The sequence below is a fragment of the Ranitomeya imitator genome, chromosome 1 (genome assembly GCF_032444005.1).
Source record: "Ranitomeya imitator isolate aRanImi1 chromosome 1, aRanImi1.pri, whole genome shotgun sequence".
In the NCBI taxonomy this organism is placed as follows: domain Eukaryota; kingdom Metazoa; phylum Chordata; class Amphibia; order Anura; family Dendrobatidae; genus Ranitomeya; species Ranitomeya imitator.
The window spans coordinates 94,177,259-94,199,780 of record NC_091282.1 but is presented as its reverse complement, the minus strand read 5'-3'; the positions used below and the strand labels follow the sequence as shown (position 1 = coordinate 94,199,780).

General features: G+C 40.6%; 1 protein-coding gene across 6 annotated transcripts in view; it reads left to right on the top strand.

The window, feature by feature from the left end:
• Positions 1-22,174, top strand: part of PDE4D (phosphodiesterase 4D) — a 1,251,030-nt gene extending 1,228,856 nt beyond the window's left edge. For all 6 annotated transcript variants that reach the window (XM_069748983.1, XM_069748967.1, XM_069748997.1 and 3 more), the window contains 9 exons: positions 2,858-2,951; positions 6,921-7,093; positions 8,370-8,468; positions 9,059-9,223; positions 10,398-10,497; positions 14,352-14,506; positions 19,212-19,334; positions 19,703-19,885; positions 21,145-22,174. In XM_069748983.1, the coding sequence (XP_069605084.1) occupies positions 2,858-2,951; positions 6,921-7,093; positions 8,370-8,468; positions 9,059-9,223; positions 10,398-10,497; positions 14,352-14,506; positions 19,212-19,334; positions 19,703-19,885; positions 21,145-21,546 (1,494 nt within the window). In that variant the 3' untranslated portion in view covers positions 21,547-22,174. The remainder of the gene's footprint in view (positions 1-2,857; positions 2,952-6,920; positions 7,094-8,369; positions 8,469-9,058; positions 9,224-10,397; positions 10,498-14,351; positions 14,507-19,211; positions 19,335-19,702; positions 19,886-21,144) is intronic.
• The last annotated feature ends 348 nt before the right edge of the window (positions 22,175-22,522 follow it).

Sequence of the window (22,522 nt, the reverse complement as noted above, 5' to 3'; positions counted from 1 at the left end):
AAAACTGATATTAACGATCATCCCACTAAACGTAACCATTACTCACGGGAACCCATTTAAAAAGTTCTCTCCGCCTCTGGAAAGGCAGCTAAATGGTACTTACCACTATAGTTGAGCGAATACGTTCAGAAATGATCGCCAAATCCGAATTTGCCATATTCGTGCTATTTTTGTAGCCTATTTGTGCCGAATTTATGTTTGACAATTGGTTCCAAACATATTCGCTCAACTCTACTCCTATTGACTCCAATGATGTTCGGCTTGTATTTGCAATATTCACTGGCGATCGTAATCTGAACCAAATTTTGCTAAATTCGCTCAACTCTACTTATCACCACCACTATTTTGAGCATAATGTGACCCCAGCCATGTTACCCAATCCTCTCGAGAGCTCAGACATTTGAGGCTTTAACATGGCAGAATTAACTGAGGAAACCCATACTGCTCTGCAGGGGAAGTGAGAAGGGAGAATATTATCTGTTGCCAGAGGGGGATGGAGACTGATTAATTAGTTTAAACTTATTGAGGACTTTAGACCATTGATTGCAGGGAAAAGAATGCAAAATTTTGGCACACTGTAGTATACAAAAATGTTGGACTTTTTTTTAAATCTATTTTATGCCTCTCTTACCACATTTTTACACATTGGGCGGGGCTTATTTTTAATAACCCTAACGACAAAATTTGGTGGAAATGATGGCCAAAATGTAAGCCTGGGAATAGCAGAGGTAGGTGTCAGTTTGTGAAGCCCAGACAGACCAAAAATGCACCAATATTTTTAAGAGGCATGCAGCATCAAATACATTTGGTGCACTTTAAGTCCTGTTCACACTGCATTTCTTCTGTATGAACCCCGTTCTTGGTCTGCTACATTCCTGTGCCCCGATGAACAAACAGACACGTCCAGATAAATCACACAGAGTTCATTTTAACTACGTTCATATTAATGTGTTTTATGACCTCGTCAGCAGTTCATCTGAATCCCAATTTTAGAAAAATTCCGATGAAACCTCCGAACACGCACTGCAGAAACACAATGTGAACAGGGCCTTAGTCCAGCGCACTGCAATATAGGACTAAAACACAATTAACAAAGTGTAAGTAAATTACCCGCCATTGTGGGAATTGATCATTAGAGACAGAAGCTTCTCCACAGGGTTCCCTTTTACATCTCCGCGTCTGGACTTATGGTTGGGGAATATCCATCATTGCATTTGTTATTAATTTTGAAGATGACTGCGTCTAATTACACGATGATCCACCAGTCAGCTATGTTGGGTCGTTCTCATGGATTGGTGAATATCGTCTAATATATACGCAAACGGAGCAATCTATTAGCAGCGGAGCAGTTGACATAATTACCGTTAACTTGACAATCCCTAATGTAAAACCTACAGTCTTATTTAGTGAAGCAGAAGGTACAATGGAAGTAATCAATATCTCAGCTCGCAGGCTAATTACTTCCTCTGCTTTCCCACCTAGAGCGAGGTGCGTTAGGGATTTTGGCGACGTAATGTGGGGATTAGCCAGCTAGAGAGGTGAATGTTGAATATTAATTGGCAGAACCTTGTTCTTAAGGGACCTAAAGTGAAAGCCTTTAACATATACGGTAATCCTCACTCAAAAATCTATTGAATCTACATTTTTGCAATGAGTATGTTTTTATTAAATTTTTATAAGATTATTTTTTATGCATTGCCCATCGGTGCTTCTTTGGTGTTGGTCTGATAGATGTTTAGAAGATTCGAAGCTGTGTTGTCAGAGAAGGTGTAGGACCGTAGTGGAGCACAAACCGGGTGTCTTCAAGAGTGAAGATCATGTTGTTTTATCTAACCTGTCACTTATCACTCAAGTGAAGAGGCAGAACAAAATGAGATGAGTCTATACCTCCTTCAGACTCCATATTCCTGGCTCAGATCTTACAATTACATAAACTCTCAAATTAGTCTTATGCTTTGTTGTGTGTATTAAGTTATTGGTGGAGGGTTTTGATGGAGGCCATACTGTGGTATCCTTCATTCCACTTTTAGACCACATTTTTTATGGAATACTTTTTTTTCATGGATTCTTGTCTACAATGCTGTTGCATTTTTCTATGTTTTGTATACTAACTTATACTGACTCAAAAGGAATAAACTGCATCTTTTAGCCTTCTTCAGGCTATGTCCCCAACAGATAGAGCTTTTCCAAGTGCATACAGTAAACAGAGGCCATTAAGTTGGTGTATATCACATCTTATATAGACTTGAGGGACCTAATAGGCCTTTACAGAAACCGATCTGACACTGTTGGTCACCTGACAACAAATACATTCGTAGACGCTAAGAGAAAACAAACCGAGAATGATGAGGAAACTGGTTAGAAACTTCACAGCACATTGGTCAACTGGTTCTCTAGTATATAGTCCAAGGTCACCATGTGTGATGCCACTGTATAGAAAATCACAGAGAACTTCATATTGTGATTATGGCACACTCAGCGCTGGCATGTAGGATGCTTGATTATCAATGTGTGTGATAAATATCGGAAGATGATAAACTAAGCAAACTTGGCCATGATTGAGATTGTAAAGTTCAAAATTTCTAATCGATGACTGAAGTCTTTAGTGATAGGTATTGGTGTAAAGAACTCCAGACATGAGTTGGGATAATGAAGAAAGAAGAGTTGAAAATGTTGAGGAAGTTTCAGCAAATCTATAATATCGCATAAGCCATTCTTAAAATGTTGGCACAATTTGCCCTCTCTTAAAATGATGCAACTTATTGATATGTATGTATACATTAATATTTCTATATATGTTATTATAAATATTGCTATGTGTGTACTCACTGCTATCCTTATATTATTTTTTTTACAGTTCAAGAGAATGCTCAATCGAGAGCTCACCCATCTATCAGAGATGAGCCGGTCGGGCAACCAGGTTTCAGAATATATTTCAAACACCTTTTTAGGTAAGAGAGTTTTAATATTCCCTCCCTACTTCCTTTTTAATTTACCAATACCATTATAGTCCTGAAAGGGTGACATGAAGCCTTCACCTGGTATAAAGATATCAGTGGAAAAAATGTTGCAATCCGCCACCATAGAAAAAGGTAAAAATTGTAATTTTGAATAACTATCTCAATAAAATTAATTAAAAAAAAATACACATGACTTCCTTATACGTTTTGCACACCTAGTAGTTCTTACTGATTTGGAAATGACTTGGAGTTCAAAACGCGTTAGACTGTCATTTTGTTTTGTTTTTTCCCCTTTTTTATGAATTCTATTGAGATGTTTAGTCAATTAAGATTACATTTTTAACCTTTTCCTATAGTGCCATATTGTAACATTGTTTTCTAGTACCAATACTGTAGGAGAAAATAAAGCGCAAATAGGGTCTTATCCGAGGGAGATATCAAGACACCCGATCAGTTTGCACTCATCTGATGTATCTAGTCAAAGGGCATGTAGGTCAGCAGATCCACGGGTCAGACTAGTGACCGATCACGTATAAACCGGGGAAGATTTTTGTGGATATCCTCCGCACTATTGTGCAATTAAACATCCATGCAGGTAGAAGATGAAACTTGATGATTTATTCAGATTCTCAACGCGTTTCGAAGTTGTTTGACTTGTAATTTTTTTACTTGGCGCCATTCTCAAATGTGGATCTATTTAAACGGCACGTTACGATGTTGTATATCTGTCATCTCCCGAGGAAGAAGTCTTTGGACTTCGAAACGCGTTGAGAATCTGAATAAATCATCAAGGTTTATCTTTTACCTGCTTGGATGTTTGATTGCACAGTAGCGCGGAGGATAGCCACAAAACTTTTCCCCGGTTTAAACACTCTTGTCTACTGATACGATTGCACAGGTATACCGGAACGTTGGATATCTTGCATTCCTCTGCTCGGTGGTCAGCTGATACTTCTATAATAAAAAGTAGAGTATCAGCCTGTTACGTGAGGGTGACATATGTGATATATAGAGTGGATTTGACTTTAGTGCTCCTGTGTTTTTGTATTTTCCTGTTTATTGATGTGCTGTGCAGAGCGGTATCTCCAGGACACCGTGCGTCATCATTACAAATTAACCTCTTCACCTCTGGAATGGTTCTGATATTTTGTTGCCCATACGTAACATGAATGAGGCAGCCATGAAGCAGAAAAGGCTTCTGTACATGCAGTGCAAAAATGTGTAAAAAGTAATTGTAATCATATCTGCTGGTGAAAACTCTCTGATTTTATTACTGTTCATTTTTGAGAGTATACAATTTTTTTCACTCTTTCATGGCATGCTGGCTTATGTTTTAGACATGTAATGGTGCAATGAAGCATTAGCATTCTCTGCCCGTAGGAGGGAGTTTGATAAATATGACACTGTCAACATCTGAATAGCGAAAATGCTCTGCATCCAAACAGCCACATAGGAGGTGGGGGAGCCGCGGAATCCCCCGCAATGGATAACATCATCTCGGAAATCCCTCGGGACGAGACAGAAACCTTCAAGGAGAATTCAATGTGATTTTCTTTTTCCATGGCCCTCCAACAGATGTCTCAGTCCCAATCTTTAAGTCTTTCAATTAAAGTAGGAATCTCCCCTTCAGTGTAGTTTATAGTTTTACAAAGGACTGCAGCTAATCCTCAATTATTATAATAATTAAAATCTATTTTTTATATAGTGTCAACAGTGCTTCACAATTCTGAGGGTACATTTGAAAACAATATTAGACATTACAGAGTTTTAAAGAGTTTACATTCTTTGGGAAAATAGATATTACCTAGAAGGTAAAAGGTACTTGTACTTGTATAGTACAATGGTAGTGTCATCGTTAAAAAAAAAAAAAAAAACAATAAAAAAATAGGGCAATATACATAACGCTAAACGACCCAGTCACCAGTTAGTGTCTTCATATGCTCAAGAATGAAGGGCAATACGGTTCAAAGAGTTAGAAGAACGGATTAGGTTCTGAGGAATAATATATAGGGACAGGTGAAAAATAAAACTGAATATAGATTGTGACAAGCCTGCCTGAGAAGAAAATGCATTTTAGTGTACTGTTGATTTATGTTAGGAATTATTCTGCCTATAGCTTACTGGATAGTACTGATGCAGCATGAAAGAAGTCTGTAATATGGGAGTAAGTGGTTTGGATAAAGGAGGATGTTAGTTCTAGCTCTTTGAAATGTAGAGCATAGTAGAGATGAGGGGGACATTGTAAGGTGGCGAAGCACTGTGGAGAGTTTTGTTGGTAAAAATGATGAGTTTTCTATGGTATTCTAAAGTGGATGGGCAACCAGTGTAGTGACTGGCACAGGGTGGAGGCATCAGTGTAGCAGCTGGACAGAAATACAAGCCTCTATCTATTGCATTAATTAAAGAGTTCAGTAGTCCTTAAGAGTCAATTGCAGTACTTGACTTGATAAACAGGGTCTCTACTGACAGATCAAATAACCTTATAAGGCATAGTAAGTATGTTTGTCTACACCACACTTCCCATTACCTATCATTTAAGGAAATGTTTGTTCAAACCACTGTGAGTTTTCCTAGCCAGGATAGAAGACATCCACTCTAGGTTAAAATTGAATTTCTGGCCTATGATCTAAGTATTTGAGGTTCAGTTTACATAATTGCTGCCTCCTGTATATGATTTTCTCTTTTTATTAATTCAGAACATAACACTACAGAATGACATGTCCCACCACATACACAGGTGATTTCACAACACGGCGGTTTTGTCAATGAGGGAACATTGTGATTGAGAAGCATTGTCTTTGTATGAATGGGTCTGGTACTGCTTTGTTTGATTCAAGCTGGTCTTTCATCTTGCCCATGCAGAATGCATAACTAATGGGCTCCTTCTGCCTGGCTGAATCATTTTTGTTGGAGGTGCACTAGGGAATCCCATGGAGTGTAACAGCAGATGTGAGCTCTTTCAGACATGTTTGTGCATCTGCATGACTTGACCTGACACTTGTATTTAGGACTTTCCCTTTTGATCTGTCTGAATTGTGTGCATCTGCCTAAAATACTAAATATCAAAGCTTTTCCCCATGTTGAATTATATCCCAAATATTTCTGTAGATGGATGTGCTTTCCTAATATTACGTTTCACATGAATATTTCCATACACTATTCTGCCTGCAGTTGGTTCATTACTGTTACACATTACATCCATAAAGTGGAGATTTCCGGGACAATTGTCTCGATGACCTATATTGTAATATGTTGTCTAAAAATATGACTTCAGATCTAAATAGAAGCAGGAACAAAGGAGAATCCATAAGACTGTGATATAAAGGGCAGTCAAGCTTGGCAAGCCAGTCAACATGGTTCATCTTCTAACAAAGTAATTCCACCTTTTACAATATTCATGCAGCTTGATCTTCTCAAAATGGTCATTCAGAATCACTGAATCCATTCGCTCATCAAGTTAGTAAAATTTAGGTAAATTGCACGGTGATGCCTATCAAGACCGATAGAAAAGTGTTTCGGGATGGAATTTGAACTGGTCTGCAACGGGTTTGTAGAGTCTTGGACAAGCATTTTTTGTTAGAAGGGTCCCCAATAATAGGATAAGAATATGTGACCTTGGATCAGGAATTCCCAACATCAAAACGGAACACAACACAAAGTGTTTAGTTCCCTGCATCGCCACCACAGGGAAAATTAAGTATTACACAGTTTCTACTGAGATCAGTGAACTGTCCCAAGTAATTCCCACATAGCCGCTATCCTGTCTGGTCAACCAAAAATGTGAACCTAACTACAACAGTTCTTCTTATCCATCCAAAGTACTTTACTACAGAACCACCCAATCTTCAAGATTAAGGCGTAAGAGTACAAGACATTGAAGCTGGATTGTTGTCACATCTTTCTAGCATACTTAATTTATGATGTAGCAGAGGAATATTAATTGTATGTGTTTTTATGTAGATAAACAACATGAAGTGGAGATGCCAACACCGGCCCAGAAAGAAAAGGAAAAGAAGAAGAGGCCCATGTCACAGATTAGCGGGGTGAAAAAACTAATGCACAGCTCTAGTCTGACTAATTCAAGTATTCCAAGGTTTGGAGTAAAAAGTGAAAACGAAGAATCTCTAGCCAAGGTGAGATACCATATCAACTTCTCCATTTTTTGTGCACTTTAATGCAATCTTCTCATTTTTATTATTAATTTTCTCAATATATATATATTAGCCTTGAAGCAGCCTTCTTAATTAATTCTGTTCCTTTCCTGACAACAAGAAATAACTTCCATTGAAGTTTCCAAGGTTGTCAGCATACCAGAGTATCAGTGGACCCTTATTGGGTCCGACTGTGAACAAATAGATTTGTAGTACCCCGTTCCGACCCCTGCTTTAGTCCTATGCTACAGTCACATCCTTCACCCAGCATCTCCTCTGTTGTGTTTTTGACCCTGCGATGTCATGATACCAAATGAAGCCTAGTCTCTAATCTTGGCCAAGCCGCTAATCTTCATGATGTCACGGGCCTATGGAAGCAACAGAAGCGCTAAGCATGCCGGACCTTAAATTGAAGTTCAGTTGCAGTATACATAAGACTAGAAGTTGGAACTGGGTAGTACAAACCTTTTTCTAATTTCTAGCCCTAATACAATAATAGTCACACCATTTATGGAGAGTACTTTGGAGAAAATAGCCTGCCATGTGGGTCTACTTTTTTAGGTTGATTCAAAAGTGACATATGAAATGTTATGAATTGTACATAGTATGTACAATTCTAGCAATACAGAATACAGTACAATTAAGAGTGAACATGTGTTTTTGTAGACCGAGGCTGGACCACCATTAGGTCTTCTGGTGGATCCAGAGAACCGTGCTCTAGGGCCGATGGTCATTTTCATCAGTGTCCAAAGCATATTAATTCATGGTTCCTGTGTCCTCCGATGAAGGGTAGGAGTACCAAAAATCTTTAAATTTGGTTGTCCCTTGCTAAAAACAAACAGCACATATCTAGGTAACCAAAATAGTATATAGCACCGGGTCAGTGATTTATTTTACCCTGTAAGCGCAGTAACCAGTAAAATTCTCCTTATCTGTTCCGTGTCGGAGAAAGAACCAGACCCTTACCACTTCTTTTGATTGAGGACTTCTTACATTTTTTTTTAATGTGCGTCTTGATGGCTATTTTTATCCATTTTTAATATTTTTGGCAGTACAACATCCTTTAAATGCAGGGTGGTAATTAATTCATGACATCCTCCTACTCACCATGTGTTCTCTGAACTCTCAGCAATGATGGCACTCACAGAATGTTCCAGGCTGCGTGTACCAAATCTCTAGCTGAAAGGAACTTGAGAATTAAATCTTGTGGCCAATCCAAAAATGATAATCACTCTCTGCCTATTCTCAATTCTGTCAGGAACTTGAAGATGTGAACAAATGGGGCCTTAACATTTTTAAAGTAGCTGAGTATTCTGGAAACCGACCTCTCACAGTCGTCATACACACAATATTTCAGGTACGGCGCCCTATTGCATGTTTTTGTTTTAGCATTTGTGCTGTTTTTATGTATATGCATTTGTATTGTGTTTTATAGATTTTTATACATTTTTGTAAAAATACAGTAAATTTAACTTAAGGCTAGGTTCACATTGCGTTAGTGCAATCCGTTTAGCGCATACGCTAACGGAATGCGCTAACGCAATGTACAAAAAGGGATTGCATTTAGCGATCCCGCTAGCGCAGATGCCCGATCTGTGCTAGTGAGAAATGGACCTCGAACGCTGCAAGCAGTGTTCGAGGTCCGTCACAAAATAACAGGACATCGCTAACGCATGCAAAAAATGGCATATGTTAGCGATGCGTTAGATACATTGCGGTCAATGGGTGCGCTAACGGATCCATTACATAGCGTTAATTGCGCCATGTAACAATTCCGTCAGCGGACACCCACTAACGCAATGTGAACCCAGCCTAACATAATTAACATAATTTCTAAATGCAGTATACCAAAAATTGTGTAAGTGCGCAGGATGAGCCACCACTCCTAATTTGTTGTTCTTTTCTTCACTTGTTGTAATAAAATATTTCTTCTGGATTTTCCTACAGGAACGAGATCTGTTGAAGACCTTTAAAATACCAGTAGACACTTTAGTTACGTACTTGATGACTCTAGAAGATCACTATCACGCTGACGTGGCTTACCATAATAATATACATGCAGCGGATGTTGCTCAGTCTACTCATGTGCTGCTATCGACCCCTGCTTTGGAGGTAACTACTTTGGGGGAGAAACAAAGTCCATTTTTTAGCATTATTGTCTTTTTTTTTATCTAAATATTTTTGCCAATTGTGGTGCATCATGGTTTACACATCTATTTTTCAGGGAAAAAGGAAAGAGTTGCCATAGAGTAATATAAGGAAAGCGCATTATTAGACTTCTTGTTAGGGCTTGTTCAGACAAGCGTGTAAAGGCCCATGTTCTGTCTGTGTGAGCCACGAACCGCACACGGACCCCCTATAGCCAGTGTACATTGATGGGATAAATCGCTGCATTCTCTTCTGGTGTGGTTTAAAGGGTTTTCCCACAAACAAAGTTAATTTTTATCAATATTTGAATCAATAGATCTTGGAATAATAATCATTTCCACAATTGGATGTGTTTATATAAAATGTTCCTGTGCTGAGATAATCTTATAAATGTGCCCCTGCTGTGTGCTGTGTAATGGCCTTGTCTGACCGTACAGGAACATGGTCTGATCATACCACAGCTCCTGGGCAGGGGAGGAAGCTAAAGAATACACAGATATTACAACATGGGATCACAGCTGATTCTTTCTGTGAGGTAAAATATTTTTTAAAAACAGGCAGTGAAATATTTTACCTCACAGAAAGAATCAGCTGTGATCCCGTGTTGTGATATCTGTATATTCTTTGGCTTCCTCCCCTGCCCAGGAGCTGTGGTATGATCAGACCATGTTCCTGCACGGTCAGACACGGCCAATACACAGTACACAGCAGGGGCAGATTTATAAGATTATCTCAACACAGGAACATTTTTTTCTTAACACATCCAATTGTGGAAGTTATTTTTACTCCGAGATCCATTAATTAAAATATACTTTATTTGTCAGAAAACCCCTCTAAGGCAGCTACGGACGAGAGCACACAGCTGTATACTATGGCATTCACGTCTGCAATTTGCGGCTGGCCTGTGTTTCAATAAGGCCCTTTGATCCGGACCTCAGAGTCCATTTTGTCCTCCTTCCTCCCGCGTCCCCCACAAACCCCCCCAGAAAAAAAATGGAGACTATAACTGAAAAGTGTTTTGAAGTGTGTGTTTTATTGATTTCTCCCACCAACTCCGTCTTTTGCTGTTATTATATAACTGCTTTATTCATCTATTGAGAACATTGATGTATTGACTTGTATGTTGTTTTTATTTCAGGCTGTTTTCACAGATCTGGAAATTCTTGCTGCAATCTTTGCAAGTGCAATACATGATGTTGATCACCCTGGTGTCTCCAACCAGTTTCTCATCAACACAAGTAAGTAAATGAGTTTTTATATAATAAAAAAAAATCTAAACAAAAAACAAACTATATAGTCAAATATTTATATTCTATATAGTCGAAAAAATAAAAAACTACCACTCCTATCCCATGAGGATGTTTGTGTCATATCCATACATGGTGGGTAGTGAAGAAGCTCCTCATCTGTCATCAGTGGTGGATCCCGTTTATCTGTTTTAAAGGGAATTTGTCATCAGGGTTTTGCTATATGATCTGAGAGCAGCATAATATAGGGTTGAGATCCTGAATCCAGTGATGTGTCACTTACTGGTCTGCATGCTGTCACATTTATACAATCACTGTTTTCTCTGCTGCATATCTAGCAGAGCTCAGAATGCTGAGCTGTGTAAATCCTGCCACACATCACAGATTTGCAGCTTCTTTATTGTACACAGTGCATTGACAGAAAGCTTCTAATCAGTGGTGGAGGTCGGGTTACAAAGAGCAGTTGACTAGGAGGCACCAGACAACTAGCCCTGTGATGATAATCTCCTGGTGATAAAACACTGATTTTATTGAAACAGCAATGCACAGCCCAATAAGTGACACATTGCTGAAATCAGCGTCTCAGCCCCTACATCATAGTGCTCTCAAATTGCATGGCAAAGTCTGCTGACAAATTCCATTTAATACAGGAGTTACCTTTCTTTGTAATCCTCTGATGACATAAGTTCATGGCTGACCCTGCCTGCATAGTACGCAGCACTAGCTGAAAAGTGATCTCTTTTTTTTTAGCATAAAATATTATCTCCTTGTGAATGTGCAATGTAAAAACTTAAATATTTTTTGTCTTTTTACACATTGTTAAAGGTTTTTTTTCTAGGACTTGACAATTAATGGCACCAGTAATGACAAAAGTAAACACCTATTTTTATTTGACCATATATTTAATATCAAAACTTGATTGGATAATTTCAATCAATTCCCTTTAACACTTGGACTTTATTTCATAACAACCTGCTGACTTCTGGGCTAAGATGTTGTGTTCCTGGGGCTTAAGATTGGCTGGAAGTGAATATTTGTGGCATTTTGTATTGCGGGTATCTAAATATAATTCTTGGATTTCGGCTGCGTGCCTGGTAACCGGAGGGATACCCTAGAGTGCACAGATCAATATGATGAGTCATCTTGTAAATGAGGGGAGAAAATGTCAGACAGGAGTGCTGGCAGTCCCGCATATCAGGCTTACCATCTTCAGATACTTAACGTCTTGACGTCGTTGTTTGTTGTGTACTTTCTGTGCCTAAGGGTACCGTCACACACTGCCATTTCGATCGCTACGACGGTACGATTCGTGACGTTCCAGCGATATCGTTACGATATCGCTGTGTCTGACACGCAGCAGCGATCAGGGATCCTGCTGAGAATCGTACGTCGTAGCAGATCGTTTAGAACTTTCTTTCATCGCTGGATCTCCCGCTGTCATCGCTAGATCGGTGTGTGTGACACCGATCTAGCGATGCGATCCAGCGATGCGTTCGCTTGTAACCAGGGTAAACATCGGGTAACTAAGCGCAGGACCGCGCTTAGTAACCCGATGTTTACCCTGGTTACAAGCGTAAAACTAAAAAAAAACAAACAGCACATACTTACATTCTGGTGTCCGTCAGGTCCCTTGCCGTCTGCTTCCCGCACTCACTGACTGCCGGCCGTAAAGTGAAAGTGAAAGCACGTCACCACTGTGCTCTGCTTTCACTTTACGGCCGGCAGTCACAGTGTGGGAAGCAGACGGCAAGGGCCCTGACGGACACCAGAATGTAAGTATGTGCTGTTTGTTTTTTTTTAGTTTTACGCTTGTAACCAGGGTAAACATCGAGTTACTAAGCGCGGCCCTGCGCTTAGTAACCCGATGTTTACCCTGGTTACCCGGGGACCTCGGCATCGTTGGTCGCTGGAGAGCTGTCTGTGTGACAGCTCTCCAGCGACCACACTACGATTTACCTACGATCACGGCCAGGTCATATCGCTGGTCGTGATCGTAGGTAAATCGTATAGTGTGACGGTACCCTAATACACAAGGTACGGGATGTTTATAGCATTCAGTAAACGCAGGCTAGCCATCACGTTGGGCTAAAAATGGCCAAAACACTGCAACCTAAAATTCTTCACAGCACAAATCAAAATGAATTTCCTAAATGTTTTATTGTTCATTTGCTTTATTTGTAGTTGTATTATAATTATTCAAAATCTTTTCTTTCCCTGTTTCTATGACTAAGCTGAAAGCTGTGCCTTCTCTCACTATCTAGAATTACCCCAAAATGGCTGCTGCATTCCCTGCCTCTGCTTTTATACAGGTTATGATTAGCCCCTCCTGATTGGCTGTTCTATACCATGTGATGTGATAGTTGCAAGGCATTATGGGGAAGCCCACCATGCCACACCCAAGGTTATGTGAGCCTCATATGGCTGATGGAATCTTTTTCAGTGTGTAACATAGTGGCTACAATTTTTAACAATTTGCGCAAATCAAATTGCAAATTGTTAATGCTTGTTCAGCGAAATCCTTAAAATTCTGCACAATTCCGATTCAGAAAGGATCAACTCGCTCATCGCTAATTACTATACTTTTATACTATTAGTGTGTACTTTTAATTCTATTATTTGATATTATATTCATTTATATATGAGAGTCGAGGATTCACATTTATTGGATATCATGTGGATATGCTATAAATGACTAATATTCTTATGAAAAAAAATATTTTCTACAGGACAACCGTCTTCTCAAATACACCTTGAAGGGGTTATTCAGGGCTTTTTTTCGCCTTTTTGTAGTTAACCACTTATTAGCACATAGTTGCTGACTGCTTGACCTGTTCTGCCCTGCAACGATCTCCCCCCAGCTCAGGGGGTTCACGGACCGCTTCTGCGGAGTCGGCTGTCAATCAACATCACATCATCATTGATGCTCTGTCGAAGGAGCCTTCCGAAAGGGAAGGAACTGCTCAGTCGATGTGATGTCACTGGAAGTAGGAGAATTGCCGTCCATGACGGCTCCGAGCCGGGAGAGATCATTGCAGGGCAGAACAGGCAGATTAGCGTTAAGCCCCATAGTGAAAAAAGAAAGTCCTGGATAACCCCTTTAATTCATGGTAAGACAATAAAGGAGAGCAGACGGATTATGGTATCTCCCTCTACATTCCCAATTTCGCTACTGCCCAAGGAGAGTTCAACCAACTGGTATTGGCCAAATATGACTTGTGTTGTCTTCACCAGTCTAGATCCAGAATCCATTGATCGCCTTAATTAAATGTAATAATTGTGAATTAGTCAAGGCCTGTAGAGCCAGGCTGCTCCCGCTTCCATCCACTTTTGAAAAAGTTGGCGTAAAATGCCAAAAGTTGCAAAATGATGGAATCAGCAGTAGTGCTTTTTGGGGATAATTAGGGCCACCAAGAAGATTGTATTGTTTTCCAAGGGAACAATCTGTTCACTGCTTTGCTAACGTGTTAGAATTAGCTTTGTGCTATGACAGACTCATTGCAGAAACCATTTTGATGTGGAGAGTGACGCTGCTTCATTTCCCATCCAGACGCACTCCTGTCAATCATTTAGCCCACAGAGGTCAGACACTGGCAGGGGTCATTATTTCTGGACCTGCGTGATTAAAGCTTCTGTTCCTTGATTCACTTAGCGTAATAAACACATGACACCCCAGCTATCATTTATCACGTCAGACCTGCTCTTATTTGTAAGGATTCACGCTGCTTCGTTGCAATTGAAGCAATCAGGCAATCATATCCTATAATTATCATAGACAAGTTCGTAGCATTTTCTTCTCAAGTCTCCTCCGATGAGTCTGTTAACGACGATCTTTGATTTTCTTCCAGACTCAGAATTAGCCTTGATGTACAATGACTCATCGGTTCTGGAGAACCACCATCTAGCTGTGGGATTCAAGCTGCTACAAGAAGAGAACTGTGACATTTTCCAGAACTTGACCAAAAAGCAGAGACAATCATTACGGAAAATGGTCATTGACATAGTGAGTACAGATCATGAAATAACACGTTCCCATATCTGTTCGTGAAAATGATTATTGCTGATATGAATATAGAAGACTTTGATTTATTTTAGTAAATAGCTAAAATATAACAGGCTATGAATAAAATGAGAGTAAGGCCCGGTTCAGATGGGTGTTTTGAAAATCCGGCCAGTCCTGACCACAAATGGTGGAAATGATTGCTTGCCTGCATTGTGGACTGGCCCCCAAAGCTGACACTTTCATTGCATGTATTATCTACTATATAAAGCTGAATGTGTGTGTGTGTGTGTGTGTGTGTGTGTGTATGTGTGTATGTCCGGGATTGGCATCTGCACCGTCGCAGCTACAGCCACAAAATTTTGCACAGTCACACGTCTGGACCCCGAGAGCGTCATAGGCTATGTTGTGAGGTGAAATTTTAACCCCGCGCTTTCCAATTCACCAAACAATTTTGCCCCTATCTACATAATGGGGAAAAAGTGACAGGAAAAGTGTTGGAGGCTTCGCAGCTACAGCCACAAAATTGTGCACAGTCACACGTCTGGACCCCGAGAGCATCATAGGCTATGTTGTGAGGTGAAATTTTAACACCACGCTTTCCAATTCACCAAATAATTTTGCCCCTATCTACATAATGGGGAAAAAAGTGAAAGGAAAAGTGTTGGAGGCGTCGCAGCCACAGCCACAAAATTTTGCACAGTCACACGTCTGGTCGCTGAGAGCATCATAGGCTATGTTGTGAGGCAAAATTTTAACCCCGCGCTTTCCAATTCACCAAACAATTTTGCCCCTATCTACATAATGGGGAAAAAGTGAAAGGAAAAGTGTTGGAGGCAAATTGACAGCTGCCAGATGTGAACAAGGGGGACTTAAAGAGTGAGAGCGATGGCGCCAAAGAGTATATACTATACAGTTGCTAAGGTGGGACACCGACATGGGATAATCACCACACACGGGGATATGGACACACACAAAATGCGCCACACACTACCACGTGCTTGAACACATATACCACCCTCAGCACACATTTCACCACACATACACCAACCTCGCCACATAAAAGTCGAAACACAAAAGTCGCCGCTCAAAACTCGCCACGCGCAAAACTCGCCACATGCAAAAACTAGGCTCACGCAAAACTCGCCACAAGTGCAAAACTCACCTCATGGAAAACTCGCCACACGCAAAACTTGCACACGCGGAAAAATTGCCACATGTACAAAAGTTGCAGCACATGCAAAAGTTGCATCACACACAACTTGCACATACTCAAAAGGCACCACACATAAAACTCGCCATGCGCAAAACTCGCCATGCGCAAAACTTGCTGCACACAACTTGCTACACTAACCTGTCACATGCAACTCGACACACAAAAAGTTGCTACACGCATGTTGCCACACAAAACTCATCTCACAAAAGTCGCTACATGCATGTCGCCACACGCAACTCAACACACACAACTTGACAAACGAAACTCGCCCTAAAACACACACAAGTCTGGTATTATCCTTCAAAAATAAAAATTAGATTAATAAGCAGACAAACTACAAGAGCAACAAATGTACCATATAGGAAATACGGCAGCTGTCAGTCACATGACCTGTCTATTATGTGTATGTGTGAGCTAATATATACTGCCAGGGGGAGGGCTTCCTGTTGGCTGGGGATTTATCAGGCTGCCAATTTAGCTTACAAATACTGAGGTAAAAATACTGAGCAAATAATGTGTGAACGAGGTCTAATACAGGAGGAGATGACACACAGGTATATACTATATACAGGGGAGATAACACACAGATATATACTATATACAGGAGAGATGACACACAGGTATATACTATATAGAGGAGATGACATACAGGTATATACTATACACAGGAGGAGATGACACACAGGTATATACTATATACAGGAGCAGATGACCTACAGGTATATACTATATACAGGAGGAGATGACATACAGGTATATGCTATATATAGAAGATGACATACAGGTATACACTATATACAGGAGGAGATGACACACAGATATATACTATATACAGGGGAGATGACACACAGGTATATACTATATACAGGAGGAGATGACATACAGGCATATACTATATATAGAAGGAGATGACATACAGGTATATACTATATATAGGAGGAGATGACATACAGGTATATACTATATACAGGGGAGATGACACACAGCAGGTATATTATATATACAGGGGAGATGACATACAGGTATATACTATATACAGGAGATGACATACAGGTGTATACTATATATAAGGGAGATGACAAACATGTATATACTGAGGTGAAAATGAAAAGTTGTGAGTTCAAAATGAGAGGAGTGAGGGAAAATAGTGGAGTGATCGGAAAATGACAGATGTGGGGTCGAAAGAGGAGTGAGGGAAAATAGTGGAGTGATCGGAAAATGACAGATGTGAGGTCGAAATGACAAGTGTTAGGGGGGAATGAGAGGAGTGAGGGAGAAAATGAGAGATATGAGGGGGAAAATGAAAGATGTGATTGGGAAAATGAGAGGCGTGATGGGAAAATAAGAGAAGTGAGGTGCTATAATAACTAACCACAGATATTTACTATGCCCAGGCAACGCCGGGCTCTTCAGCTAGTTTGGTCCATAAAATGGGCCAAAGTAGTGGCGGCACGGTGGCGCAGTGGTTAGCACTGCAGTGTTGCAGCGCTGGAGTCCTCGGTTCAAATCCCACCAAGGACAACATCTGCAAGGAGTTTGTATGTTCTCCCCATGTTTGCGTGGGTTTCCTCTGGGTTCTCTGGTTTCCTCCCACATTCCAAAGACATACTGATAGGGAATTTAGATTGTGAGCGTCACCTTGGAACAATGCTGTTTACCTACAGATATAGGGTTAATCTGCAGGTGAATAATATTCTAGACTGCCCGGCCGCTCGTTCCTAGCCGTGTATCCGCAGCAGCCGGGACTCGTAGCTTGTCGGCCTCTATTTTACATTCTCACTCTTTCCCTTAGTGACTAAAATACTCTGGGTCTTGTGGAAAGGTGCGACAGGCGGGAGATGTTCTTCTTTTTTTCGCAAGAACATTTCTTGTCTTTTGTGAGCTGGATTTAGCAATATGTCTGCAGACTTCACACACAATTCATAAATTAACCCAATGTTTTCCTAGCGAGGCCTTTTTATGGACAGTACGATTTATATTATATAAAGAGTCTGATTTTGTCTATAACACGGCAGTAATGTAGAATTGTGTGTTAAACAGTGTGTGCATAGAAGGGAAGAGTTTGTGCAATTTTCTATAATATTACTTAAAAAAAAACAAAACAAAAAAAACTTTGAAACCCAGAATAATTCACACATTTCTTGACTATTTTTGCCATCTGCGTGATCCACTGGTATTTCCGTGAACTACTTGTGATGAGATGCCCTGCAGAGTCCTCTTCTTTCCCTTATTACCTGCCTCTGCCATTTTTCATGTCCGGCATATTTTCTATTCCCGTGAGACGGGACTGGTACATCGCCGACGTCCTAACAAATCTACTATACAATTGTCTAAGGGTCACTTCCGTCTGTCTGTCTGTCCTTCTGTCACGGATATTCATTGGTCGCGGCCTCTGTCTGTCATGGAAATCCAAGTCGCTGATTGGTCGCGGCAAAACAGCCACGACCAATCAGCGACGGCCACAGTCCGGTGGCAACATGGCCGCTCCTTCCTCCCCGCAGTCAGTGCCCGCTCCATACTCCCCTCCAGTCAGCGCTCACACAAGGTTAATGGCAGCGTTAACCGACCGCGCTATGCCGCGGTGTAACACACTCGGTTAACGCTGCTATTAACCCTGTGTGACCAACGTTTTACTATTGATGCTGTCTATGCGGCATCAATAGTAAAAAGATCTAATGTTAAAAATAATTTAAAAAAAAACATTATATACTCACTGTCCGTTGGCCCCTCAGATCCACAACAGGCCTTTCCCGCTCGCGACGCTCCGGTAACCGGTCCATGCTGCGATCTCGCGAGATGATGACATAGCAGACTCGCGAGACCGCTACGTCATCATCTCGCGAGACCGCAATGCACCCTTGACACCGGAGCGCGCGACGAGCGTTGGGAACCGCTTCGCTTGGATCCGGGGGCTCCGGAAGGTGAGTATATAATTATTTTTTAATTTAATTCTTTTTTTTTTTTAACAGGGATATGATGCCCACATTGCTATATACTACGTGGGCTGGGCAATATACTACTTGGCTGGGCAATATACTACGTGGGCTGGGCAATATACTACGTGGGCTGGGCAATATACTACGTGGCTGGGCAATATACTACGTGACTGGGCAATATACTACGTGGGCTGGGCAATATACTACGTGACTGGGCAATATACTACGTGGCTGGGCAATATACTACGTGGCTGGGCAATATACTACGTGGCTGGACAATATACTAAGTGACTGTGTTATATACTATGTGGACATGCATATTCTAGAATACCCGATTCGTTAGAATCGGGCCACCATCTAGTGACATATAATAGAGCTCAGAATCTGCCCTGAGGACTTTGACTAATTTTGGCATGTCACTTGGGTCACAAGGAAAACATTCTCCACCGAGTCCAACCTAAGCAGCTTTCTTATTAGGATACCATTGTGTATAACGTTAGGGTATACGGTAGCTCCGTCTTCCATTTAGTAACTGGATTTGCATCCTGTCTTTAAGGTGCTTGCTACAGACATGTCAAAGCATATGAATCTACTAGCTGATTTGAAAACAATGGTTGAAACCAAGAAAGTTACAAGTTCTGGAGTCCTTCTTCTTGACAACTACTCGGACAGGATACAGGTAATGTTGCAGAGTTGAGAATAAGGCGCTGGGTCCACTGGCCACGTTGGTAGAGTGTGGATGCCAGACCAGTGCCATGTTGACCTCCTCCTACCTGCCAGCATCCCTGACACATCTTCGATTAGTAGACCCCCCGCAATGTAATTGTTAACAGTGGTCTGAAATTGGTATTTTGAAGACACTAATACAAATTCATGTGTGCGATCATACTGGACGGTTTACTTAATTTGTTAGCTTTTTAGACAAAACTGCACGACACGACTCTTGTAGACGACTCTTCACAGCTACGCAAAGTGTGAATAAAGCTGAAGACTTTTGCCTCCTGTGTAATAACACAGCAGCTGATGGTGTTTTTATGTCTATTTTAGGTTCTGCAGAATATGGTGCATTGTGCGGATCTGAGTAATCCAACCAAACCACTGCAGCTCTACCGACACTGGACCGACCGAATCATGGAGGAATTCTTCAGGCAAGGAGACCGAGAAAGAGAACGAGGCATGGAAATAAGCCCCATGTGTGATAAGCACAATGCATCTGTGGAGAAATCACAGGTTTGTTCAATTCACTAGATCTCTGTAGCTTTTCTGTGCAAACAGCAGTGCTCTATGATCTGTATAGTCAGCGATCACTATGATCACTGTAGGTCTGACGCCTATTCTCTATGAGTCAATGATCACTATCATCACTGTAGCCCATTGATCACTATGATAACTTTTGTAAAGTGATCACTGATCATTATAGGTTAATAATCATTATAGGCCTGTAATCACTATGATCACTGTAGGTCAGCGATCACTGATCACTATAGGTCAACGATTACTATGATCACTATAGGTCTGTGATCATTATCGGTTTGTGAGTCCTATCATTACTCTAGCTCATTGATCACTAGACTATATGTTAGCATTCACTACAATCACTGTTAGTAATGAGCAAACGTGTTCGGATAAAGTGTTATCCGAGCATGCATTCTTGGGTGCTCTACCATATTTTTCAAGCACGCTGAAGTAACTCTGTTAGCACCCGATCATGCTCGGATGACATCTTATCTGGGCATGTTCAATAATCACTATAGCTCATTGATCACTATAGATCAGCTGGTACATATTAAAATTTCAGTTCTCTAAAAGAAGTCATGGTGCTTTGTAACTATAATATGGATATATTGGAGTAAACTCTCTCATTGAGACAAGTAGAACATTTGAAAATCATTGTCTCATTGGGACCTTCCCGTTATAATTCAAAGCAATGAGCGTCTACAAAAAGTGCCGCATTTGTTATGTGCTCAGTGTGAACTGATATGCTTTAAATAATACGGAAACTAACAGGTGGTGAAGGCAGGCCTGTGGTGATCGACTCATTACCGGGCTTCCTTTAGGACAGTGGTTGTGTAACCTTAAATATCAAAGTTGCTCCTTCATTCTAAGGATCGATCAGGGGCCGAGCAGTCAGACATCCACTGATCAGTAAATGATACCATATCTCTGCATAAATTCCCTTTACTAGAGTAATTACCATTAAAATAGGTTATCCCTTAAGAGACTCCTCCTTTCAGAATGGAGCCGCCCCGGTTGATTTCGCAATAGGAAGTTGTAGCTCCTGTCTTCCAAATTGGGGCCTGCTCTAATTGAGCTCCATCTTAGAGCACATGACATTATTTGACATCTGGAAATGGGTAAACATTAGTGGGAAAGGGGTGGTGACAGCCTATATTAGTGATGTTCTTACCAAAATTGATCTGTCCAAACATTTGTAATATGTTGTTATGTAGTTGTTCCTGTTTGTGAATAACGCTTTCTTATTATTTTAGGTTGGGTTCATAGACTACATTGTTCATCCATTATGGGAGACATGGGCAGACCTCGTTCACCCAGATGCCCAAGATATTCTTGACACACTGGAGGACAACCGAGAGTGGTATCAAAGCACAATTCCCCAGAGTCCATCCCCTGCACCTGATGAGCAGGAAGAAGGGAGGCAAGGTCAAACGGAAAAATTCCAGTTCGAACTTACACTGGAAGAAGATGGGGAGTCGGACACAGAAAAGGACAGTGGGAGTCAAGTGGAAGAGGACACCAGTTGTAGTGACTCCAAGACCCTTTGTACCCAGGACTCGGAATCAACTGAAATCCCACTTGATGAACAGGTGGAAGACGAGGAAATTCTGACTGAACCTAACGCACTAGAAGGAGAGCACTCGCCAGATACGTAACAGTGTGGAAAGCTTTCTCTTTTGATCTTTTTTTATGTTTTTATTTTTCGTTTTGAAAAGAAAAAAAATGGTTTCCAAAGTGCATGAAATGTGCCGCAACCATGCTCACACCTCATCTGCCAGGATATTTGTTGATCAAAATTGACCTAGTTTACTCAGTTTGGCACTCAGGAATTTTAACTGAAATTCATTTCACAGCATTGAGAAGCTAACAGGAAACTTTCGGCAGACAAGTACATCACATACTACCCTGAGTTTTTTTTTTTTTTTTTTGTTTCATGGAGTGACAAGAGCATGGAAGACCACGCGGCGCCAACGGGATTTACAAAAATAATACAAAGGGGTTCTACCGTGCTCTCCTTTTGGTAATAAAAAAAAAAAAAATGTCTCGTTGTGGATGGCATAGCATCGTGGCAAGATGATGAGCTGTGGAGATTACACGATTTTCTAATTTTAAGTCTTCCTGATAAAATGACTGAAACTATATACATTTAATCTGCCGCTCTTTGGGCTGCAACATACTCTGCATTTTGTACCATATGTAATACAAAGGTTCTTTGGGTTTTTTTCGTTTTTTTTTTTTTTGTAGAGCTTACTTTTATTATTAAACATACTGAGGTATTCTATTAAAAAAAAAAAAGAAACTAAAAAAAAAAGAAAAAAAAAACACAAAGAGAAAAAAAAGGTACATTCATCAGCCACTGATTTTTTTTTTTTTTTTTTCCAAAGAGTAACTTGCAAACTTTTCAGTACAAGTAATGTGCTACACTGGATGACTTCTCCAGGTTATGGATTTTTTTGCACCTTAGAGATTTCATAGCAATTGATTGGACTGTAGAGATCCATTCTTTTTATATGCTTGTATCTTTCTTAAAGACACTGTCTTGCAGGAAACCCTTTCAGTACAATTTAGATTTTAATCCTCTTTTAATGTTTCCGATTAGCACAGAAAGAATGCATTGGCCACTTTTCCCCC